This window comes from Gobio gobio (assembly GCF_949357685.1).
Source record: "Gobio gobio genome assembly, chromosome: 5".
Lineage (NCBI taxonomy): Eukaryota > Metazoa > Chordata > Actinopteri > Cypriniformes > Gobionidae > Gobio > Gobio gobio.
This window is the reverse complement of record NC_137101.1, coordinates 18888842-18911587: the sequence shown is the minus strand read 5'-3', so window position 1 is coordinate 18911587 and position 22746 is coordinate 18888842. Positions and strand designations below refer to the sequence as shown.

The following is a 22746-nucleotide window of genomic DNA, read 5'->3' as shown; positions in this document are numbered from 1 at the left end:
TTTTTTTTATAGAACTGCATGAAAGGAACATAAAAATCCATATTTCAGTCACACGTTTTCTTGAAGTGTCCCACTTCAGGTGCAATTTCCCAGCATTCCCCATCTTTTCTCTTGCTGTGATTATCAGTATTGTTTGGTGCCTCAATACTTTTTTTACAGGACCAATAAACCACAGTGCCGTTGACAGCTTCTAACCTGAAATGCAAATGTTTTCACAAAGGAGAAGGAATCCTGGATAAACTAGTGGTTAGTCCCTCTTTCTTCCCCCCCCTCTCTCTCTCTTGCTCTCTATCTTTTTTTCCATGGATGGAGATATGGAGATTATAGAATAGAGGACTATATGATTCCTATGTGGTCTTCATTTCCAAAAAGAGAAGTAGAGTATCATTGACTACTCCATGTTATGTTGACGTGGCACATTTAAATGGACCCATGTATATAACAGGCCACATTGCTTAGTTGGACAGTAAAACAGTAGTCCTTCAACGAAATATCTGTCCACTTATAATCGCTGAGACATATCAACACAGTTGAGCTCTACATAGATGAAGTGTTAGGTTTTCCAAGGCCAGAATGGTGAGTGCTTTGACTCAAGTATGTACTAGTGTAATTATGAATTGTTTTATGTAATATTTATTTACTTGATTATTTAAAACTCTACTTTATATATAGGCTATTTATTATATGCATTATTTACATATTTGATTAGAAGACAGAACCTTAGTACAGACATTATTTCATATGCATGAAATTCTGAATTATGCCTATTTTTTTCTTACAGGGGTCTCTTGAAAATGATATCAATCAAGATTTTCAGGATGCCATTGATGTAATTCAGCGTCACTCTCAGATACGGCACTATGACACAGGTATATATAATAAATAATATAATATAAATGTAATATATTAATTCATTAACTATATTATATAATATTATAGGTATAAAATATAATTAAGTATAAACTATTATGATGATGATTATTCATTCTCTGCTGATTGGCTCTTTCAGAAAATAAATACTATGAGAATTTGGAAAGTCAACAGTCTTCTGTGAGACATGCCATCTCATACTATCAGTTCACACCTCATTTTGAGCCTCCAGGATCGATGTATGACTGGAATGAATCCTCAGTAGGTTTACAACTCCCTTTCATTGTTTCAGCTGTTAGGTTGTGATACTTTTACCTGTGTTTTATGACTAGAAAAGCTTCTCTCTGTCTCTACAGTCATGGTCTCACATTGTGCCAGAAGTGTCTCTGGGGCCATTGTGTTCTGCTGAGCCTTCGGTATTTTACTCAAATTTACCACAGCGCCACGGAAAAGGTATAACATTACAACAAGTTTTCTGTGTGTTTGAAAATGTGATCATTCAATATGTGGGAAATGTGCTGATGATGCTACAAGGATGTTTTGGATTTTTCCAAAAACTGACTGTACAGAATTTGACGGTTTTCAACAAAGTTGAGTTCTTCATAATTTCTCAATTTCTCTTCCTCATTAGGTCGTAAGAAGTTACGGTTATACGAATATCTGCACGAGGCTCTTCACGACGACAACATGGGCGACTCCATCCAGTGGACGGACCGAGGCAGCGGCATCTTCCATTTCATCTCGAAAAACAAAGAGAAACTGGCCGAGTGCTGGGGTCAACGAAAGGGCAACCGCAAGACCATGACCTACCAGAAAATGGCACGCGCTCTTCGCAACTACAGCCGCACGGGCGAGATTGTGAAGGTGCGTCGCAAGCTCACCTATCAGTTTAATCCAGCTATACTGCAGCGACTCAGCTCAGTGTCAGGCTTCAGCTCGGGCCCTTCGCCCAGAGACATGGCCCTTCATCAGCAAGGCTCTGCTGAGCACGTGTACTACAGCTCTCCTCTCCCGGACTGTCATTACTGGTACGGCCAATACTCTTACCAGGGAGAGTATGATCTTGCTACAGTACTGACAGTGCATGAGGATCCCAAAATAGGCATTTCAGCTTAGTGATTCTCAAAAGAGCCAATCCCTAACATTCCATAAATTCAAAATTTTACAAAACTTTTACAAGATTGGAGATGCTTTGAAATAAACATTAACAGGGTAAAATGTATAGAAGTGTATAAAGCTGTTTTCCTACAGTGCAATTGAAATTAATAAATGTATGATTTTAACACACTGTTAAAAAAAATTTAGCCATTAAGGATTTATTTTGTGAAGGAAATTAATACTTTTATTCAGCAAGGATGCATTAAATTGATTAAAAGTAAAGACATTCTAATGTTTCTATTTGAAATAAATGCTGCTGCTTTGAACTTTTTATTAATCACAATCTTGAAAAAAAATATTATTGTGTCAGTTATGTTCTGTTTTGGCCATGTTTCTTTGTGTTTTGGTTCTGTCTTCCTTGTCTGCCTGTTTGACCAATGTGTTGTTTCATTAGTTCTGTTAAATAACTAATTAGTTCCCTCATTTGTTCTAGTATTTATACTCCCTTTTTCTTTCAGTTAGTTGTCCGATCTCATCTATGGTTTACGTCTGTGTAATCTGTTGAGTATTCTCTGTTTCTTCTCCGTTTCCCTGTGGATTTCTAAATAAAGGCTCGTTTGACTCATTCGTCGTGCAGCTCCTTGCACTCATGTTACGTGTCATATCGCTGCTTCAACAAAAAATATCATGCAGCATAACTGTTTTCAACATTCATAATAATAAGAAAATCAGCACTAAATCAGCGTATTCGATCTAAAGGATCGTGACACTGAAGACTGGAGGAATTTTCCATCATAGGAATAAATTATATTTTTAATGGTAATATTTCATAATATTACTGTTTTTACTGTATTTTTGATTTAAAAAAAATACAGCCTTGGTGACCATGAGATTTCTTTCAAAAACGTTAAAGTCTCCATGTAGTTAATAATTGTATCCCTTAAAACTCATCTCTGATCACAAAAATACATATATTTACATATTTAAACGTTTTTTTTTTCCTGTGAATTTTTTTATTCATTCCTAAAAATAGCTTTAATGCAACTCTACACCCTTACTTCATGAATATGCAAATGAGCCCCATCTCCACTCACTCGTACAGGCTCGTCTACAAAACAATGTATCAGAATGGTAATGCGTTTTGTGTAACCCCGGACACAATGTAATTAATACGATTAGCCTTTTGCTTGACTACTTTATCAAACAGCTAATAATGTGTTGCTAATGTTACACAAACCATGTTTCCGTTCGCCACCTCAGATTCAGACAGATGCCTTCTTAAAATCAATGTCCTTAGAAATGCTTTGAACAACTTAACATTAGTGGAGAAAGGCATATAGTTCATCATAACATCGTAATATACATCATATACATAATATGCCAAATTCACCTGCTAAATTGCTAAATGTACCCGATTTTTCACTTTCGAAACAGAAAAATACAGGGATAACTTAGCTTCTCTTGAGACTCCACTGCTTCAGAAAATAGTTAAGGACATGCTAAATCCCCCCAAACGTTGACATGATTGGTTACAAGGTAGTTTGTGACGCAAGAAACACAGGCGATTTTGAAACCGCATTTTTGAGAGTTTTTGTCTTTTTTTTTCACTGCAGTTTTAAGGAGAAAATACTCAGCGATGGTGTTAACTTATGAATTTGCACATGGTTTGTCTTTAAGCATATTAAAAACCCCACATAGACATATAAACAACATTAAAAACTTTTTAACAGTAGTGTATATGTAGAGTGGCCCTAAAAAGTATTTGGACACCTAGGCGAAACTCAAATGTATGTACGTCTTTGCATTATAAAAAAATATCAAACCAAACAAACCAAACCAAACTTCATAAATCCATAAAAATCACCTTAGGACCAGGTGACTGCAAAGAAAACGTTAAGATTTTTTGATATTTCATATGCAAGGAAATAATCTTACATTATCAAGAGTCTAAAATTGTCCATATACTTTTTGGGACCACTGTTTATCTACTGTTCTAGTTCTATAAATGTCTATCTTCATATTGTATTTATATCTGCTTTTTTTCAAAATGTATACATAAGATCATTTGTTTTTGTGCTCAAATAAAGTTAGCTGAAAAACCCAATGAATTTGTTTGTTAAACTCTCCACTGCATGTACACTTAAAGCCCGCTGTATAAACGTCTGCGCTGATTTCTTTGCAAATGCATTTGGGCCAAGCTTATCTAATTTCACAGAGAGAAGATTGTTTGTGACTGCTTTGTGTGTCATATTACAAACCGATCTCAAATCACCTTCCTCTTTGTAAGATAGCAATCAAACACTAATATGGTGCTGCTGTATAATTTTCATAATCGACAATAAACACTTGTCTCATAACAATTGTGCTCTTTCAGACTTTATGATTGAAGTTAACCACTGTGTTTCTCTCATCTATGTTGCTTGCATATTTTGTTCATGAATTCAAATTTCTCTATCATTTCAGCATGAAGGAAATGTGTGTTTTAATGTGGAGCCTGCGTGTCATTGTTAGGTGGTTGTGGTTGTTATCTCTAAGAGTGAAGAGGATGTGGTTACTGGTTCCATAAAGGTGGATGCTAGAGATGTGTGTTAGACCGAGATCAGGGTGTGTGTGTTTGTGTGTGTTTGGGCCAAAAGAAACGGTGGTTTTGGGTCAAAAGATGGCTGGTTATTTATGTTCGGTCGTAGATCATTCCAGGAAGGCCTGTTCACTCCCCCAGCCCCTTGTTACTGATAAAAACGAGTCTGCACCATTTCAACAAGAGTTTTGTTTGTAAAGCACACTAATAGTAACAAATCTGTCTCTTTTTTTTAACTTATTGGTTATTCATTAATACAAGAACACTTGAAACGGCATTACTTTCAATAAGGATCACATCTGTAACACTAACATGGTAAGAACTGATACGTTTTACAGTTTTGTAATATGGTTTTTATTCTACAGTGGAGCCAAAACATATTTGGGCAGTTTTAAATATATCAATGTCATTATATACATTATAACTAATCAAATACTTTTTGGGGGCCCATTTGTGTATGAGATAAAAATCTGTATTTCTTACCAGAACAGTCTGCAGGAATATCAAACTGATTTGGAGGTGATTCTGGATTTTCTTGAGGAGCACTACAGGCAGGAATCACAAAGAAAATCACTATGGGACAGTAAGAAAGAAGCTTAAAGGCAGAGTTCACTCAAAAATGACAAATCTGTCATCATTTACTCACCCATATGCCATTCCAAGCCTGCATGACTTTCTTTTCTTCTGCAGAACACAAAAGATGATATTGTGAAGAATTTTTACTTTTATTTTTCATCCATGCACACAGAAAAAAAAGGTGTCAGTTGTACCTTTAGGGGTACAAAAGCTTGTCGCTGGGGCGGCAGCAACATCTTTGTACCTTTGTGCCTTAAAACGACATCTTTGTACCTTTTTTTATTCCTAAAACTGTAGTTGCAGATAATGTATATATATATAATATAAATAAATAAATACACACACACAAATAAATTACCAGTTGAGTGTACTTAACACACTATTTTTCTTAACACACTAAAAAGTGCACTTTCTAATAATCAGGGTTATTATCGTAAAACTAAAACTATTAAAACATTTTGGAAATAAAATAAAATATAAATATTAAATATAAAAATCTCAAACTAAACAAAAATTTGAAATGTTGCCTTGGCAATAAACTAAAATAAGTTTAAGTTAAAGCAATGAAATTGTACATTTTTAAATGGAAAATTCACATTATTAAATGGAAATAAATACAAACTTAAAACTGAAATAAAAATAAAATAAACCTAAATAATATTAAAAAAACACTAATAAAATGACAAAAATAAACTAAAATCGAAAATGACATGAAAACTAAAAATATAAAAATAAAAGCTAATTCAAAATATTAATAGGCTACAACTATTATAAAATTAAAATAAAATAATAACTTCTAATAGACAAAGTTTTACTTAAAAGTAAATTTTAAATCATCTTGAAATGCTTCAAAGATGCACATTTATTCTGATGTGTTGACCAACATACTACACACGTACTTGATCACTACCAATTTGTAATTACAAACATATTTAAATACATGACACGTTTCAATAGAAATGACATTAAAATATATTTTAGTTAACCATTGTGTCAGTAGAAGTAATATAAAGATGTACTTAAGTGGGTCAAAAAACCCTATACAGTTAAGCTAACTGCTTTTAATATAAATTTAAACTACAATACATTTTCATTTAATTGCAGTTGACATATTATGTGTCTGAAAATATCACATTGAGTTTGCACTTTTATATATTAAGTATATATGTTTACTCTTAAGTATACTTATTAAGTGCTCTTTTTTAAAGTATGCTAAAGTGTTCTTTTTTCACAAGGTAACGCTGTCCAAAAAAAGGACCCCAGTGACTTGCATGGACAAAAACAACGACTGACACTAACTAACTACTAACTCTTTTTGTAATGCAATGGCAGTGAGGGATCTCTGTGCCATGTCGACTGGTGAAGTTGTGAACACTTCTGAAGAAAAGCTACCTGGTGAGGAGCCTCTCAGCAATGTGTTAGAACAAGAAAAGTCCCAGCTGGAGTTTTCCGAGCAGGTGAACTATTCAGTTAAACACTTCATTTCATTCTTGCACCCAATTTTTGTTCTATTTTAAAACCAAGAGCTTTTGTCAAATGAATAGATCATGCGATCTCTGGCCAAAGCAAACAGATCTGACTCGTATACGGACTGTGGGATGAATTGCAACGGCAGCACCGTAGTCGATCAGTCTTCAGTCCTGCACAATGCACCCGACGGGCGAGTGTTAAACGCCCTAAACGGACCAGAGAGACCTTTAACTCTGAACACAACACCTGAAAAGTGTGCCGAATCATTGCCCAGCATTACACCTGCAGAGAAAGGTCAGTTCTGCTTTTGTGGTTTATTTAGATGCTATCTCGAAGGTGAGGAATAACCTAGGGGAACTGCAGCTCGGGAGCGGCTCGTCCTACCCATAACTGCCAAATAGAATCTCAGTTCTCTCTCATTTTCTCTGGTCTTGTGTACACCGCTGATGTTTTAGAGATGCTTATCTTAATTACGCCTATCACAACACAAGCATGTGTTATGGGAAATAGTTTACATTGGCCTTTGCCCATCCCTTCATGCTCACACATGCACGCTGTTTGACAGGAATCGTCTCTATGATTGCAGGGAAAAAACTACGTCTTTTCCACTTCCTGTTCGAGATGCTGCAGGACCCAGGCATGGCCCATTGTGTGTCCTGGGTGCCGGGTTCAGACGGCATCTTCCGCTTTTCTGCCAGGCACAAGGAACGTGTGGCAGAGCTATGGGGCAAGAGGAAAGGCAACAGAATGCCCATGACCTACCAGAAAATGTCGCGTGCCCTACGAAATTACGCCCGCTCGGGGGAGATCATAAAAGTGAAGAAGAAACTGACTTACCAGTTCAGTGTCCCTGCCCTCTCTACTTTACAGAGTCAACATGGTTTAAATAAAGCATCGAAATGAGAGCTGAATGATTGTCTCCAGTGTGTTCCGGTCATTATTTGTTACTTTCATGATATCTTAATTGCCTTGGTAACGGGAGAAGGGTAAAATTAGTTTCTATTTTTTCTTGCCCAATTATGCTTCATAAGAAGATGATGATCTATGGGGTTTCGTATAACAGACTCTTAACCAAATGATTTACTTTTTGCTGTTCTTTGTGTATATTGATGCTTAAACATTCTCTACTTTTCTTCTCTCTACTTACTCTAAACTATTCTCAAACTTTTTATTATAATTTTATATGGATATTTGTCCATTTATAATCAGTTTTTAAGCTGGCAGTTGGCAACCAAACCAGATTTGTTTTTTATTTCCTCGCACCGCTCCTTTGTTTCCAGTAGGTGGCAAAGCTGCTATACTTATTTTATTTTGATTGTCACTCACTGACCCACTACAGTTGTGCTTTTCCCTTATATTTTTGGGCTTAATTATTAACCAAATTCATGAAAGTAAACAGTCATTGATGACGTGCATTACAAATCTGCAAAAATCATTGCTAAGCATCTTCTATATATTTCACTTTTTCTATATAATTCATTATTTTAGTATTTTTACACTTTTATTTTAGTATTATTTATATACTATAACTAGTATCACAGAATTTTAGTTTAAGTTTTAGCAATTACATGATGAGTTTTAGCAATTACGTGCTTTTGTCATTTTTTATATTTCTATATAGCTTTCATTTATGTTATAGTACTTCAGCTCCAAATTATTTTATTACAATTAGTTGCCAAGGCAACATTTGTCATTTTCACTTTTTTTTTATTGTTCTTGATGCATTTAATGTCTTGGTGTCTTTTATAAACTTGTATTTTATAAATAAAATTGCATTGGTGTACATCCACATAGTCAGTCTTTTTTTAATAATTGAATTATGTGCTTTTTGTCATTTTTATATTTCTATTTAGCTTTAATTTATATTTATTTTTAGTAGGCCTACTTCAACTTCAACTTATTTTATTACAGTTTGTATTTTTTTATTTGTTGCATCTATTTGTATTTTATTTTAGCTTTATCTAATTAACAAAAAAAGCATAATAAAAATGCCAGTTCAAATTCGGGGGTCAATCCTGGGTCACATAACAAATTTATGAATGTAATTCATTGCATGATACACTGAAATCTCAAAAGAAGTGACAATTTATGCTTTTCTCAGAAATAACTTAATTTTTCTTCTCGATTTTTGCAATGAGGTCATTTTAGTGAATGTATGAAGCCAAACAATCCCTTTTTGTCAACATTTTGAGCATGATCTAATAGTTTAACATTTGAACTTGCTAAATATACATGCTGTCTTTATAAATAAATGACGCTTAGTTTGAGATTTTGTTGCATCCTGCAATAAAATCCATAAATTATTAAACCTAGCTTAAGTGTTCAAATGCTTTTTGGAGCCACTGCAGCTGTTTAGTTTTTTTTTTCAGCACTGGCATCAGTGAAGTTGGACCCAGAGCTGCTGACACCACCCAACTAAAAGACACATTCTTGGTTTGGTCTCTCTGACTGACTGACCGGCCAAAGGGTGCTCCTCACACATGGTAATTTGCCATTCAGAGATGGCATTTCTCTCCCTTTATAATCCCAGAGTGTTTTATTCACAGGGAGGAGTGGAATCTATTTCTGCAGCCGGTATTTGTGCTTTACTGGCTCACTACATCTAAAGCATTGCCTGTTCCACGGAAGAGAAGCTCCATTCTATTGAACGTGCTGAATCTTAATGAGATGCTGAAAATCTGAGTCGATATCTTGTTTAGGTTCCTATGTGTGTGTGTCTGTGTGTGTGCATTTGTGCAGGCAGGTGCCACTGTGACTCTCTCGTGTGAGCTTTTTATGATGACCATGAGAGCTAAATCCCCATGGGCGACATGAACCTTTAACCACCAGTCTGGTCCAAATGGTTTTGTGTGAACATTGTGGCAAGCCCACATGATACTTCCCCAGCACCCTGTCTTTAGAGCTGTACACACAGGGTTATAAATGGGACCCTAGTTGGAGGCTCTGCTACCAATAAAGGCCAAAAGATCATGCTTAAAATCCACTCAGTCAAGATGGTTTGTGATAGACTCATGTGGCAAAACATTCATAACCTCCTTATATCACACACAGCCAGTTCAGAAAGAGATTCCAATTTAATTTTGGTAAGGCAACCACATCCATTTGGTGTGACATGCCTTGGTGAAAAATTCCAATTCTAAACAACAATTTCTTTGATGGCAAGTGTAGCTACGGATAGAGTGACTGCTGACTAAACCCCATCAGAACAAGAACAGCCTGAAATTACTAAAGAAGACTCCTGGCTTAATATGTAATATGCTACTGGGTCAGCAGAACCATCTTATATTACTTGCTGCCGTTCATGTGACCATCTGAGACTTTTTTTCCTCAGTCTTTGCCATATTCATTTCTGCAGTTAAATTAGAAGTTCATGGACAACATGTTCCAAGTTCTTAGAAATGTTTTGTGTTCATATAGGTTTAACATGGTTTTGAAAAACTTTTATACAATTCATAAATATCAGTTAAGAAAAGTCGCACCACATCTTACATTTTACAACCTGAAATTACTTTGTCATGTCATAAAAAGGTCAAATTATTTTATATTTTAAGAGACTTGGCACACGGATTATAAGGAATAGTTACCCAAAAAGAAAATATCAGTAATTTGACTCAAAATTAATGATTCAAATTAATAGATTAAATAGATTATAATAGATTAAATGTTTCACAGGGTTTAGATTAAACCAGGATTAGGCTTTAGTTCAATTAGGACATTTACGTATCTTTCAAAAACATACCTTAAGATAAAAAAATTACTGGTGTGCATTTTGAGATTAAACAATGGCACTGACATATTTTAAGATATATCAGTGCAAGTTGATTTCAGTTAAAACAGCTCAAATAGGGATTTTAGTCTGGGACTATAGACTTAAGCCTTGTCTGTGAAACCAGGGGTCATCATGTCATTTACCTCTATATTATTTTCAAGTAGAAGGATTTCAAAACCATCTTTCTTATTTGAGATACATTTCAAATTTCTGGAAATAATAAACCAAATTAAATGTATTTGCTTGGTAAGACTATTAAAGCTTCGGGGACTGTGTAAATTGCTGTCACGTCTGCAAGAAGCAGGGCCAGATTTATAGAGAAAATTACAGCGTTAACAGGATAATTAGAGTCTTGACAATGGCAACAATCCCACCATCTTCCCATGCTTGATATGTAAAAAGTCAGAGTTCAGGGAGGCATTCTAATTATAGACTTTAAAAGCATTGCTCAGGCATCTGAACAGAATTTATAGTCCTGGTTGTTCAGATCACCCTCATCCACATTACATCCACATCATCTCTGGCACTTGGCTGAAAGGTGAAGTGAATGTTTCCTATTTTTCTCACTAAGCCCTAAATATCAAACAGAGGCCTTCTAGGGAAAGGGTGGAGTTTAGACACTGGGAACCCCTGGGTGACAGCATCGCCTAATAATATCATGCACCCTATAGTCAATGCCCTTGACACGGGCCTGGCAAAGGTTCGTAGTAAGCCGGTTACATTGTCACATCAACTACCCATTGGTAGGGTCGTCTCTTCATTATAAACACATCGTTGGCAGTAGTTAGTATATAATTTGAGATGTGTTTTATATACATTTAAAAAGTATAAAAACATAATATATTATATTTTATTATTATTGAATATTTTATTATATTATTTTTTTATAAATTATAAAATATATATCAGTTTTACATTTTATTTATTTGTAATTTAATTTATAAATGTAATTTATTATTATTTTGTTATTTATAATATCTAATATGATTGTTATATTTTTATACATTTTAAATATTTTATTTTAAAAATATTTATATTTTATTAAATTTGATTAAATATAATTTATTATATAGTTTATATATTATATAACAGTTTTATAATTTATCATTTCTTTTATAACATTTTATTTTATATATTATATTATATTTTGATACATTTACACATACACATACATTACAATTATTCATTACAGTTATGCCAATTATGCATTATTAATTTGATTATAGATACATTTTTTTCTACATTATCATTTTGACTTAAGTGTCAGGCATTCTGTATAAAAATATCTCTTTGTGACATATTCAAAGCCATGCCACTGTCAACAGAAATTCCGTCTTTTTTTCTGCAATGCAACGTTATCCAAAAGCCCCTCTCGCTGTCTGACTCCAGCTGGTGAGGAGACAGGGCACAGCGAGCCACATCTAATCCCCAGGACTTTAGGAGAGAAGGGGAGGGAGGTGTTAGGGATCTTTTTGGGATCCATTATCAAAGAGAGAGAGGAGTGGCTAGGATGAGCGCTATATAAACCCCATTTATTCATCACCCCCAGATCTGTTACTTTCTCCTTCACGTTTCTGCGTTGCCCTCATCCTCATTGGCTTCCACAGTCTCTGGTGCAGCTTTCCTCACCTCTGTTTCTCCATCATAACACCCCCTGGCTAAAGGACATCCCCTGCCACACACACTGGGCAGCCCAGACTCACCCTTGAACCCCTCCAACTGGTGCCCGGTCCACCGGAGAACGGCTCAACATGCCTGAGCCCACAAAGAAAGGTGAGAATGAATTCTGTTCGTCATCATGCCACAGATCTCGTGGTCTGATGGAAAAATTGAGCAAAAGGTAGAGAAATGTTTTAGGATGGCAAGACATAGTTTTCATCATTCTACCAAATCAAGACATACAACAACATGTGTGATATCACCTCAACATTACTAACAAACATGCAAATAACAAAACTAGCCGCTCCATGTTGTTGATTTGCTTCACCTGTTTTGATTCTAACCTGAAATTCATGAGTCAAATAGGTTTGAACTAACATGGAGTTTGCCTAACTGCATTTGACACACATACACAATAAGCATAATAGAGAGAAAGTAAAGAGTGCAGATAATTGTGTATTAGTGCGTGATATTAAATAAACAGTGTACAGCCTATAATGTACTACAAAATATAACGTATAGGTGGTTGGTTAGAAGTAGGTGCTGCTTTGCTGCATCCCTACAGTCATGAGAATGACCCACGCAGACATAAAAAGCTCAGGGAAGAACGGGAATTCTGGGAGCGACTTTGGAATTCACATTGTGCTGGATGATGAGGTGACCCAAAAAACTTTATACAAAGCAACTATTGTCATAACTGTTGCTATGATGGATGGCACATAGTCAAGGCGATTAGGAGAGCACAGTCAGCTGAGCTATAGAGGATTCTGAGTATGGAATGGTGGTGACTTACCCGGCGCTAGTGCCCAGCTTTACTGCGGTGCCAGAGGCATCTCTGATGGATGATGCAATGCCGATGGCCCAGTGGGGATGCTACGCCTCCAGATGGACAAATATTTCAGGGGTGATGATATAGAGATCAGCTTCCACTGCCTAATGGATGGATGGATAAATATCAGGATGCAGCATTGTGTGTGCTCTTGTAATTGTATTATTATTATGGAAAATTATTATTATTATGCCTGACATATTTGGACATTTGGAGCTGCATTCCCATGAGTACAGACAAGCACCGTTGACCTTTAAATTTTATTTTTGGTCAGGCTTTAGCATTTGTCTGAGGATGACTCATATTTTAATATCTGCCTTTAAACATATACACACTGGATAAGATCCATCCACCAATGGACAATGGGGATTATGAAGCAGAATGAGGGGACTGATGTTATGACTGCTATTTTGATGATGCTCATAAACATGGTCATAAACATGGTCATAAACATGGACGTTGGCGCGATTCATTTCTGTAAATGGTTTGCAGACGTGCCCGTCGCCCACTGCAAATGCCATCCGGTGGATTGTGCAGATTTTTAAGGTCTTAAATGAAACGATATTGGATAGGTTGCAAATGGTGACTAAAACCATCTGTCCATCATCAAGGCAAAATGCCTTTTTTAGTCTTGTTTCTTAGATGAAACCAGTGAAAACATCTAAGTATTCTTAAAGGGGTGGTTTCCCCAAATGTGAAAATGCTGTCATCATTTACTCACTGTCATTTCATTCTAAATCTGTACAACTTTTTTTTTCCCTTTGCGGAGCTCAAAAGAAGATATTTTGAAGAATGTTTGGTAACAGTTTTTTGTTCTCATTAAAACAACAAGAAAACAATGAGACATTCTTCAAAATATCTTATTTTTATTCAACTGTTTTGAAATGACATAAGGGTGATTAAATGATGACTGTATTTTAATGAATTATCCATTTAAAACAAGATGAATAAACAAAATTGGATAATAATTAGTGCTGTCAAATCGATTAATCGCATCCAAAATAAAAGTTTGTGTTTACATAATATATGTGTGTGCTGTGTATAATTATTATGTATGTATAAATACACATGCATGTATATATTTAAGAATTTTTTTACATTTATATATAAAATATGTATATTTATATAAAATATAAATGATATATATATGAGTGTGTATTTATAAACACACGCATATATTATGTAAACACAAACTTTTATTTTGGATGCGATTAATCGCGATTAATCGATTTGGCAGCACTAATACGAATATATCTTCAATTCATTTATTTAAAAAAAAACTTTTTTATTGACTTGATTAAAGCATTAACATAATAAAATTGACCAAGATTAATGTTTAAAAAAATTATAATTACAAAAACAAAACTTTTTACTATTACTATTTTGCTTCTCAATTCAATTTATCTTGTTTTAAGGATGTTTCAATATTTTTACCTGAAAACAAGACCCTTTCTAAAGTAACAAACAATGAGACTTCGAATTGGTTACTCTGAAAGATGGAAAGTCTGAAAGTAGTTGATGTCCCAACTGTAATATTTAAGTACGATGGATTTCATATACAGTAAATGCCTTCCATAAATAACCGAGAGACAGAGAGAGAGAGAGAGAGAGTATTAGACTTTGTGACCATGTCTGTTTGGAAAAAAAATTATTGTTCTCATAAATTTCAGGGAACAGCTGATGGGGGGTGGTTGGGGTTGCCTTGGAGCGTTTACTCCAGGCTTTAAAAGGCTGGATGAGGGATGAACAGGGCAGGACCCCCAGGGAACTGGATTCCAGACCCCTGGAATAGTTCAGAATGAGCAGACTTTTAATCCCCATTGCTCTCTCTCTTCTCTCTGTCTTTCATCCAGTGACTTTATGTCTCTATCATGCTGAGAATCCTGAGCTCTTGTTTGCTTGAACTTTGATCTCTGTGATAAATAATATCAAAGGATGGAGGTTACGATCTATTTCCACATATGACAGCATCACAAATGGCATCCCACAGGAAAACAATGGAAGGAAACACAACAAACTTTAGTAGCTTGTATCAAGTCAGTGAAAGTTTATCGCCGGAGCTGTATCAGGGTAATTAGCTGCCCACTGACTAATGGCTTAAAGATACGGTCAAAGGTGAAAGAATCCCCATGTCAAATTCATCCTACATTAGGGGGGGCGGCATATATCCAGGGTCCAAAATTAACTTTTTCACCAGCTAATGATGGGTGAACGGAGTAAGAGGGAAACAGATCAGGTTATTGTATCACTCGAAACATCATCTCTCTGTGAACCTGCATGTCAGTGAAGAGAGTGTTTTTATTTGAGAAATATTCCACTATCCACTTTAAGCCGCCACTAAGTCCTGGAGAAAATAACATTTTGGGTATCTTATAAAACTTTTTTTTTTCAGATGTTTTATTTGAAGATCGTCTGTATGCCATTAGTTTGAATTATGCACGTCAATAACTTTAACTATTGTATTATGTTACTGTTCCTTATAAAGTTACCAGCCAATTGGCAACTTTTACTTGAGCTTGCATGTCTCACTTTCAATTTTTTTCCTCATTCAAAGAAGTCGAAGTGTCATTCCTTTACGTCAGGTCCACTCATAAATTAACACCAAGAGACATAACACATTCAAGCTGTCATCTGCTCTCTGACACATGCTATTCTCTATGATACCATTTGTTTAGAACAACTACAAATAAAAAAGACTGATTCTCAAACTAAAAGCTGCATCTATGCCCCCTTAACTGTTTTTTGTGACAATCAAAAGTTAGCCATAGTGCTTTCGCTTATCAATCAAAAAGCATGTAACTGAAAATGTTCTTTAATAAATGAGATCTGAATTCTATCTATATTAAACTGGAGGACTTGCAACAAACGTTCGTGTGTCGTGCCTGTCTGTCCTCACGGCAGCAGTAGGGACAGCTGAACATACCTGCATACTGTTATGCTGCACTGCGAGGGTAAAACAATACCTTTAAGAATTGTCGTTATTGCTGGGTGAGCCAGGGGGGATCTCGAAACGGGCAGAACGCCACACTAGCTGGCTTAACGGTGACATAAATGGCTCTTTAATGGGTGGAAGGACCCACGTCATTGCCAAATCTGAGTTAAGGTGTCCAAAAGACATGACCTGTAGGATGGCATCATGCACAAGACAACAAAAGAGAGAGACGTAAAATAAGATTAGATATCGCAAAAGACTAAATTGCATACAAAAACATCTTGATTTAATATTATTACTATCACATTTATATAGTGCTTTTCTCACAATAAGCACAAGACAAAAAAAGAGAGATTAGGTGTCTCAAAAGACTAATTAATGTGCAAAAAATGTAGTTAGATTCATATAATGCTTTTCTCACAATAAGCAAATAAGATTAGGTGTCTCAAAAGACATGCAAAACTAATTTAAATGTAAAAATTTTAATTTTAAAAGTTATTATTTTTAGTTTTGGGCATATAATGTTCTCACAACATAAGAAAAAAGAGAAAATAATTATAATAAAATTTGGTGTCTCACTAATTAACATGCATAAAAATATAGATTTATAATGATAATAATTATTAATATATTATTATTCTTAATTACTAGTGCTGTCAAAATCGATTAATCGCAATTAATCTTATAAAAAAGAAGTTTGTGTTTACATAATACTATGTACTGTGTATAATTATTATGTATATATAAATACACACACATACATGTATACATTTAAGAAGAATTTGTTATATTTATATATCAAATATTTATATATAATATAAATTATATATTTCTTGAATATATACATGAATGAATGTGTATTTAATAATTATACACAGTACACAGACATATATTATGTAAACACAAACTTTAATTTTGGATGCGATTAATCGTGATTGACAAATTACATAGTGTTTAGTGGGGAGATCATTACAATAATCATGATTACTATTACTATTGTTATTATAATCTTTTTAGTGATCATATCCCTACTCTTTAACAAACTTTCATTTTGACGAGACTTTTGGAGGATTTTTTAGCTACTACATATGATGACGACTGAGGAAACTATGTGATATATAGGACATGATGATGCTACAGTGTGCACAAAACTGAGTGACAATGAACTGAAGAAAATACCCAGTGAAGGAGAGATGGAATGACAGAGACTGAAAGCTGAAAGCTGCGATGTCAAAAATATCAAGAGGCTAAACGCACAGGTGTTCACATTGGCTCCTGACAGTAGGGGGCAGGAATGGAGCAGTCGTTCTTGGAGAGCTTCACAGAGATCCTTTTGTGCCATGATCAGACTAGGCTGGCATCCTCACAGAATTCACAGCAGCCCTTGCCAGGGGAACAAGGGAACAGGAGGGCGTCGCTGAGACAAGGCTGCTGACATTGAACATCACGTATATTAACCCAGAGGGAGGTTTTGTTTCTCAGATGTTGCTCTTTAAGAGTTCAGGAGACCTAATGGAGTTCAAAATGGTCCAAGTTCAACTTGTTCTCAAATGTTCTTCCTAAACTTCCCTGGAGGGGAAAAATCATATTAAGATGACTCTGAGAAGAATGTGAGACTCTAAAGTAGAGATTACTGGGGTGTTTTTCTCAGGACATACACTTCCATGTTTTGAAAGATGTCTCTTATGCTCACCAAGGCGGCATTTATTTGATACATTAGAACATACATAGTAATACATTAAAATGGTAATATTGTGAAATATTAAAGGGTTAGTTCACTCAAAAATTTTAATTCTGTCATTAATTACTTACACTCATGTTGTTCCAAACTCGTAAGACCTTTGTTCACCTTTGGAACACAAATTTAGATATTTTTGATGAAATCGGAGAGCTCTCTGACTCCTTCATAGACATCAATTTAAGGCCCAGAAAGGTAGGAAGACGTCGTTAAAATAGTCCATGTGACTACAGTGGTTCAACCTTAATTTTATGAAGTGACGTCTGTGACGATAATACTTTTTGTGCGCAAAAAACAAATAAAAATAATGACTTTATTCCACAATTTCTTCTCATCTATGCCAGTCTCCAACGCAGTTTACGTTGTAAATACAGTGTAGCGCTTCTGAATTCTAATATGCTGATTTGATGATCGAGAAACATTTATTATTATTATCAATGTTGAAAACCGTTGTGCTGCTTTTTTTTTTTGTACAAACGTGATACATAGAACGTTTAAAAGAAAAGTATTTATTTGAAGTAAAACTATTTTGTAAAATAGTTTTTACTGTCACTTTAGATCAATTTAATGTTTACTTGATTAATGAAATAATTTCTTTTTAAACATTTTAATTACAAAATGACTCTAAATAGATTTCATTTGTGAATTTGCATTCCTATAGTACTTCATATTTAGGTTTCTATCCAGCAACTCAAAATGATTGCTCAAAATCCCATCACATGACCTCACGTTTGTCTTTTTATATGCATAAATTTAGCATCACAGCGTTATAAGTAAATTCAAAGATGAGATCAGATTATTTGCAAATTTGTCCGCTTTAAAAAGTGTCAGGTGCCCATCACGTGTCGATGCTACGGTAATCTATAAATAAAAAAGCTGGTTTATTTTAGAACTATCATACCAATGGATGTATGCGCTCATTGATCTTGTTAGGCTTTTATTTAACTCTTCTAATCACATTAGGGTCTGTAAGAACACTTTAATCAAGTTCTGCTGGGTTTACTGTAACGCTGTGTCAACATGTGTCTCTTTAAACTGTTTGCTATACGTCTAGACTGCAACTAACACAATGCACACTGACAACCAGTTTAATCCTGAATGCTTTAAAGACAGACAACGCTTATATAGTTCTGCACAAATAAGTACAGTGGCCCAAAAAGTACGCAGACAGTAAAATGTAATTATATTAGATAACAAAATATTAAAAAGAGCGGCTTTTATTGTAAAGACAGCACAATCATGTTTGTTTGCAAATGACACTTGGCTTTTTTTTAAAGGAAAGATCATCAAGTGTAAAAAATATTGGGGGCAACAGTAGCTATACCAATCAATATTGTAGAAACATTTAAAGCTTCATTAGCCTACCTAAAATAAACTTCATGGAGCTGTTTTTCTTCTTTTTCCTAACAGATGATGGCCAACCTGAAGGTGAGTGAATGTCTTCAGAAAACCTTGTTTGCCTCATCCTGGATATGTTTTTATGAGTGAATGGAGAGTCAGTGGTTAGGAAATGGGAAAAAACTTGAAACAAAGTCTGACAAGAAAATATACTATAATGACAGGAAAACAAAAAGAAAACCCCTTTTTTTCAAGACTAGCTATAGCTAATATATTTATCTGTTCTCTTTCATCCAGCTCGATGCATTTTTTGTTGTTGCTTTAAATGGGGGCTGCTACACTTCTAATCGTCTATCAAAACATTTATTCTTATCATATAATCAATAGGCTACTTCAGTAATTCAAGGCCATTACTAGTCTGATTGTTTTGAGTCATAAGATGGCGCCAATTTGCTGTGGAGACGAGTGGCTAGGGCTACGCGGAGAGATACAAGTGAAAGTATCAACAGTAGCCATGTTACACTTGGCAACAGTGAAATACAAAGTTTAGCTGCCAAAACATTTAAGGTGTGGTAACATTAGAAGACAAAAAAAGGTTAATTGTTTATTATTAATACTGTAGCAATGCATGAGGGCAAAAAGTAGTTACTTACAAATCAAGCTTTCTTTTGGTCACCGCGTTGAATCCGCGTGAATAACTTGAACCCGTTGAGAAATTCCCAACCTCGTGGATTCCCATTAAAATGATTGGATTTCGTCAGCGAAAATTCGCCGATTAACGGTAAACGTGACCACACCTTTATGCTTACCATATCATTAATAATTAAATAATGCAATGGGATTTTACTGCTCTTTTTGAGTCGCAAGATTTAGCTATTAGCTATTCTGACATTGGAAACGAGATAGACCGCGCAAAGAGATGCAAGAGATGTGAAAGTAGCGCCATTATGTTGCATTTGAAATTATACAAAACCATTATACAAATATGACAGCTTAATTCACGGTTAATTAGAATCAAGTGTTCTTATCTAGAGAATCACACAGGCTACCTAATAAAGTGAATAAAATAATTATAAACTACATTCTTGATACAAATACACCATGGATGATTGAGAGTTCTATGAGTATGCCTAAGACTGAAATTACTTTGATGTTGACCTGTTTTGTATGACATAAGTTGTGCATTTACACATTCAATAAGGCCATAAGTGCACAGCACTGGTAGCTAATAGCCTAAATGTGCAACAGAGTGCAAATGTGAAGTAGCCAACTCAACAGATGAGTAGCCAGTGCTATTCCTTGATCAGTTATCAACCACATAGTCTGTATTCCCTGTATTCTGTCCAGATGATCATGGGTTGTTGATTCAGATGACATTTCTGTCCCATGTTACCAGCATACTGACATTTTCTCTTTAAAAAACGAATAATCGTTGTTAAATTATCTCCATTTCATGCTTCAGAGATCATTTCATTTTCTCTTACTCTCCAAAACCAGGAATGTTTTGGGGAATTCTCTTTTTTTTCTCTGTCCTGACAGTGGACTTCCTAAATGAAAGACAAGCAGAAGTTGTTTTGCTTGTATTTTATAATCGAGGCCCACTCTGTGTGTGTGTGTGTGTGTGTGTGTGTGTGTGTGTATGTGTAATGACATATGTATAGGTTATTAATGTATATAAGTGTCTGTGAGTGAGTATGTTGTATCGTCTTCTGTCCTTCAGCATATGTATGTGTCTGTTTGTTTTGCTGACGCTTCATGCTTTGAAAGAGGCACTTGCATTCCTCCGCTATGTCTATCACATACTCAGAGAATGTTGCCCCAGTCTCTGGTGACGCCCCATCTGAGAACTCGGTTGAGATCACCCCAAAAGGTAGGTGTTCAACCACATCCCCCCCTATTTTGTTCCTCTCCCTTTGGTTTCTTTCGCTTCTCAGTTTCACCCACGGCACTCTTACCTCACGTGTGTGAGAGTGTTTGTGTTTGTTCCACTGTGATTTCCACCAAATTATCACTTTGTGACCACAACAGTTCAGGTAAATCATCTCACATACAGTACAAACTACAGTAAACAAACACAGGTTCACACTCAAACGAACACAACGGTGGTCCACACACCTTAACCCACACATGCGTCAATACTAATGCCTGTTCTGGTTTATGGATGACAGGATTTTCTTGAGTAATTGCACATCTGAGTATGGAGAAGTTTGATGTGAAGGTATAGTATATGGAAAGAAGCAAAGGACTCCCACAGAAAGACATCTGCATAAGCATCAACTGTTTATTGTGCTTTCAAAATAAAGATGACTGCATTAGAAGTGCTAAATTCACATGCTATTGCTGTACCTATACATTATATTACTAAATTAAATATTTTAAATAAATATATAAATTCTGCAAACCTTTTGAGTATAACAATAATTCATAGAATTTTGAACCTTGCACAAGTATACATATGCTTGCATGTCCTACTGTTGGATGTACTTTGCTTCTTTCGGGATTTGCAGTTTCATAGATGTACAGTAACTAGATCCGTTTTGGTCACCTGACTAAATTCAAATGCCTTAAAAGATATTATTAGCATAAAATGCATATTATTAGCATAAATATGTATGTATATTAAAACACACATGCATATTTTACTTATTTTTGAAATGCACTTCTGAAATGTTTAGTTACTTTACATCTATGTGAGAGTGTGCGTGTGTAATCAGCTGGTTTGAAGTTGGTTTTCTGAGGTCTTGCTGCTCTAGCCTGGCTGTGTTTGCTATACAGAGGCTAAAGTGGCAACCAAAGACACAGAGATCATAGTGACTGTCACAGAACCAGAGGCAGCCGTACCCATACCTGCTGCTGAGGCCCCACAGCCACAACCCATAGTTATTGTGGTGACTGAACTAGATCCAGTAGAGGGTGAGGTCACAGAGACAAGGCCAATAGTGACAGAGCCTGTAGAGAATGGGCACAATGAGCCAGAGCCAACACGGGCTGAGAAGCTTTTCGAGGTGACTGGGGTAAAAGAAGAGGAGCCCAGCACCTCAAAAGTTCCTGGTGAGTATAACTAAGAGTAACACTCCAATAACAAGTTGGCAGTGTTGGGGAAGCAACCTTGAGACTAGTTGGCAAAGCTACAAGGTACTTAAAAACAATGAGGATTGCAATTGGGCAGAAACATTAAACTAAAGAAAAAAATATATATATATTTCAATGTTTTTAAAAACTGACCATTATTGGCATGAATGCTCAGTTCGCATTCAACCATGATTGAGATAAGATGAATTGTGTTCATCTGGACATGTGACTTTTAGATAGTTACTGTACCCCCCCCCCCCCTTTTAAGTCTTCATTCTTGTGTAAAAGATATTTAAATTTTTCTCACTTGAACCATTTTTTGCGAATATATTTACTGTACAAACACTGTATTTTTTAAAGTCTTACTTTTTTTTTTTTAAGTCATTTTCCTACACTATTTTTCTCTTTTGTCTTTCACTACATCAATTATTGCTGGGAATAAGTAGCTGAGCTACTGTTACAATGCTAAAAGTTTGTAGTACATAAGGTTACTTTCTCCCCAACACTGCAATAGGCTACTGTCTAGGTCAAGTACATGTGGGCAGGCAAAGTTGATTTCAAGAAAAACTTTCATAATCACTGATAGCAATACAAGCATTAGACTCTACGTAACCATTAGTATTGTCCAACATATTTTGATTTGTAGAACTTTTTAGGGATATTTAACTTGTCTAAATAAGTCTAAGGGCCCTATCATACACCCGGCACAATGCGACGACAGGCGTGACGCAAGTGTTTTTTGTAAGTTTCAGCCCAATGCAGTTATCATTTTCACATCCAGTGCCACGTTGTTTAAATTGCAAATGCACTTGCACCC

General features: G+C 35.3%; 3 protein-coding genes across 14 annotated transcripts in view; all 3 read left to right on the top strand.

Moving 5' to 3' along the window:
- Positions 1 to 438: 438 nt before the first annotated feature.
- spic (Spi-C transcription factor (Spi-1/PU.1 related)) lies at positions 439 to 4323 on the top strand. The gene is made up of 5 exons (XM_079816978.1): positions 439 to 576; positions 782 to 869; positions 1010 to 1131; positions 1227 to 1323; positions 1502 to 4323. The coding sequence occupies exons 1-5, from the start codon at positions 574 to 576 to the stop codon at positions 1984 to 1986; spliced, it is 795 nt and encodes a 264-aa protein (XP_079673104.1). The 5' UTR covers positions 439 to 573; the 3' UTR covers positions 1987 to 4323.
- On the top strand, positions 3490 to 7495 carry spi2 (Spi-2 proto-oncogene; the record flags this gene model as incomplete). The annotated part of the gene is made up of 6 exons (XM_079816483.1): positions 3490 to 3504; positions 4480 to 4551; positions 5033 to 5129; positions 6455 to 6579; positions 6667 to 6886; positions 7179 to 7495. The coding sequence occupies 6 exons, from the start codon at positions 3490 to 3492 to the stop codon at positions 7493 to 7495; spliced, it is 846 nt and encodes a 281-aa protein (XP_079672609.1).
- Positions 7496 to 11908: 4413 nt separating this feature from the next.
- The window catches only part of mybpc1 (myosin binding protein C1), a gene marked incomplete at its 5' end in the record, with an annotated part of 41755 nt that continues 30917 nt past the window's right edge, over positions 11909 to 22746 (top strand). For 5 of the 12 annotated variants that reach the window (XM_079817381.1, XM_079817374.1, XM_079817379.1 and 2 more), the window contains 3 exons: positions 11909 to 12149; positions 20665 to 20727; positions 21633 to 21908. Coding sequence is in view for 4 of the 12 variants with exons in the window: in XM_079817376.1 (XP_079673502.1) it covers positions 12113 to 12134; positions 18930 to 18947; positions 20665 to 20727 (103 nt within the window). Of the gene's footprint in view, positions 12150 to 18929; positions 18948 to 20664; positions 20728 to 21632; positions 21909 to 22746 lie in introns of all 12 variants that reach the window. The other 7 variants (XM_079817372.1, XM_079817382.1, XM_079817380.1 and 4 more) reach the window with 4 other exon arrangements.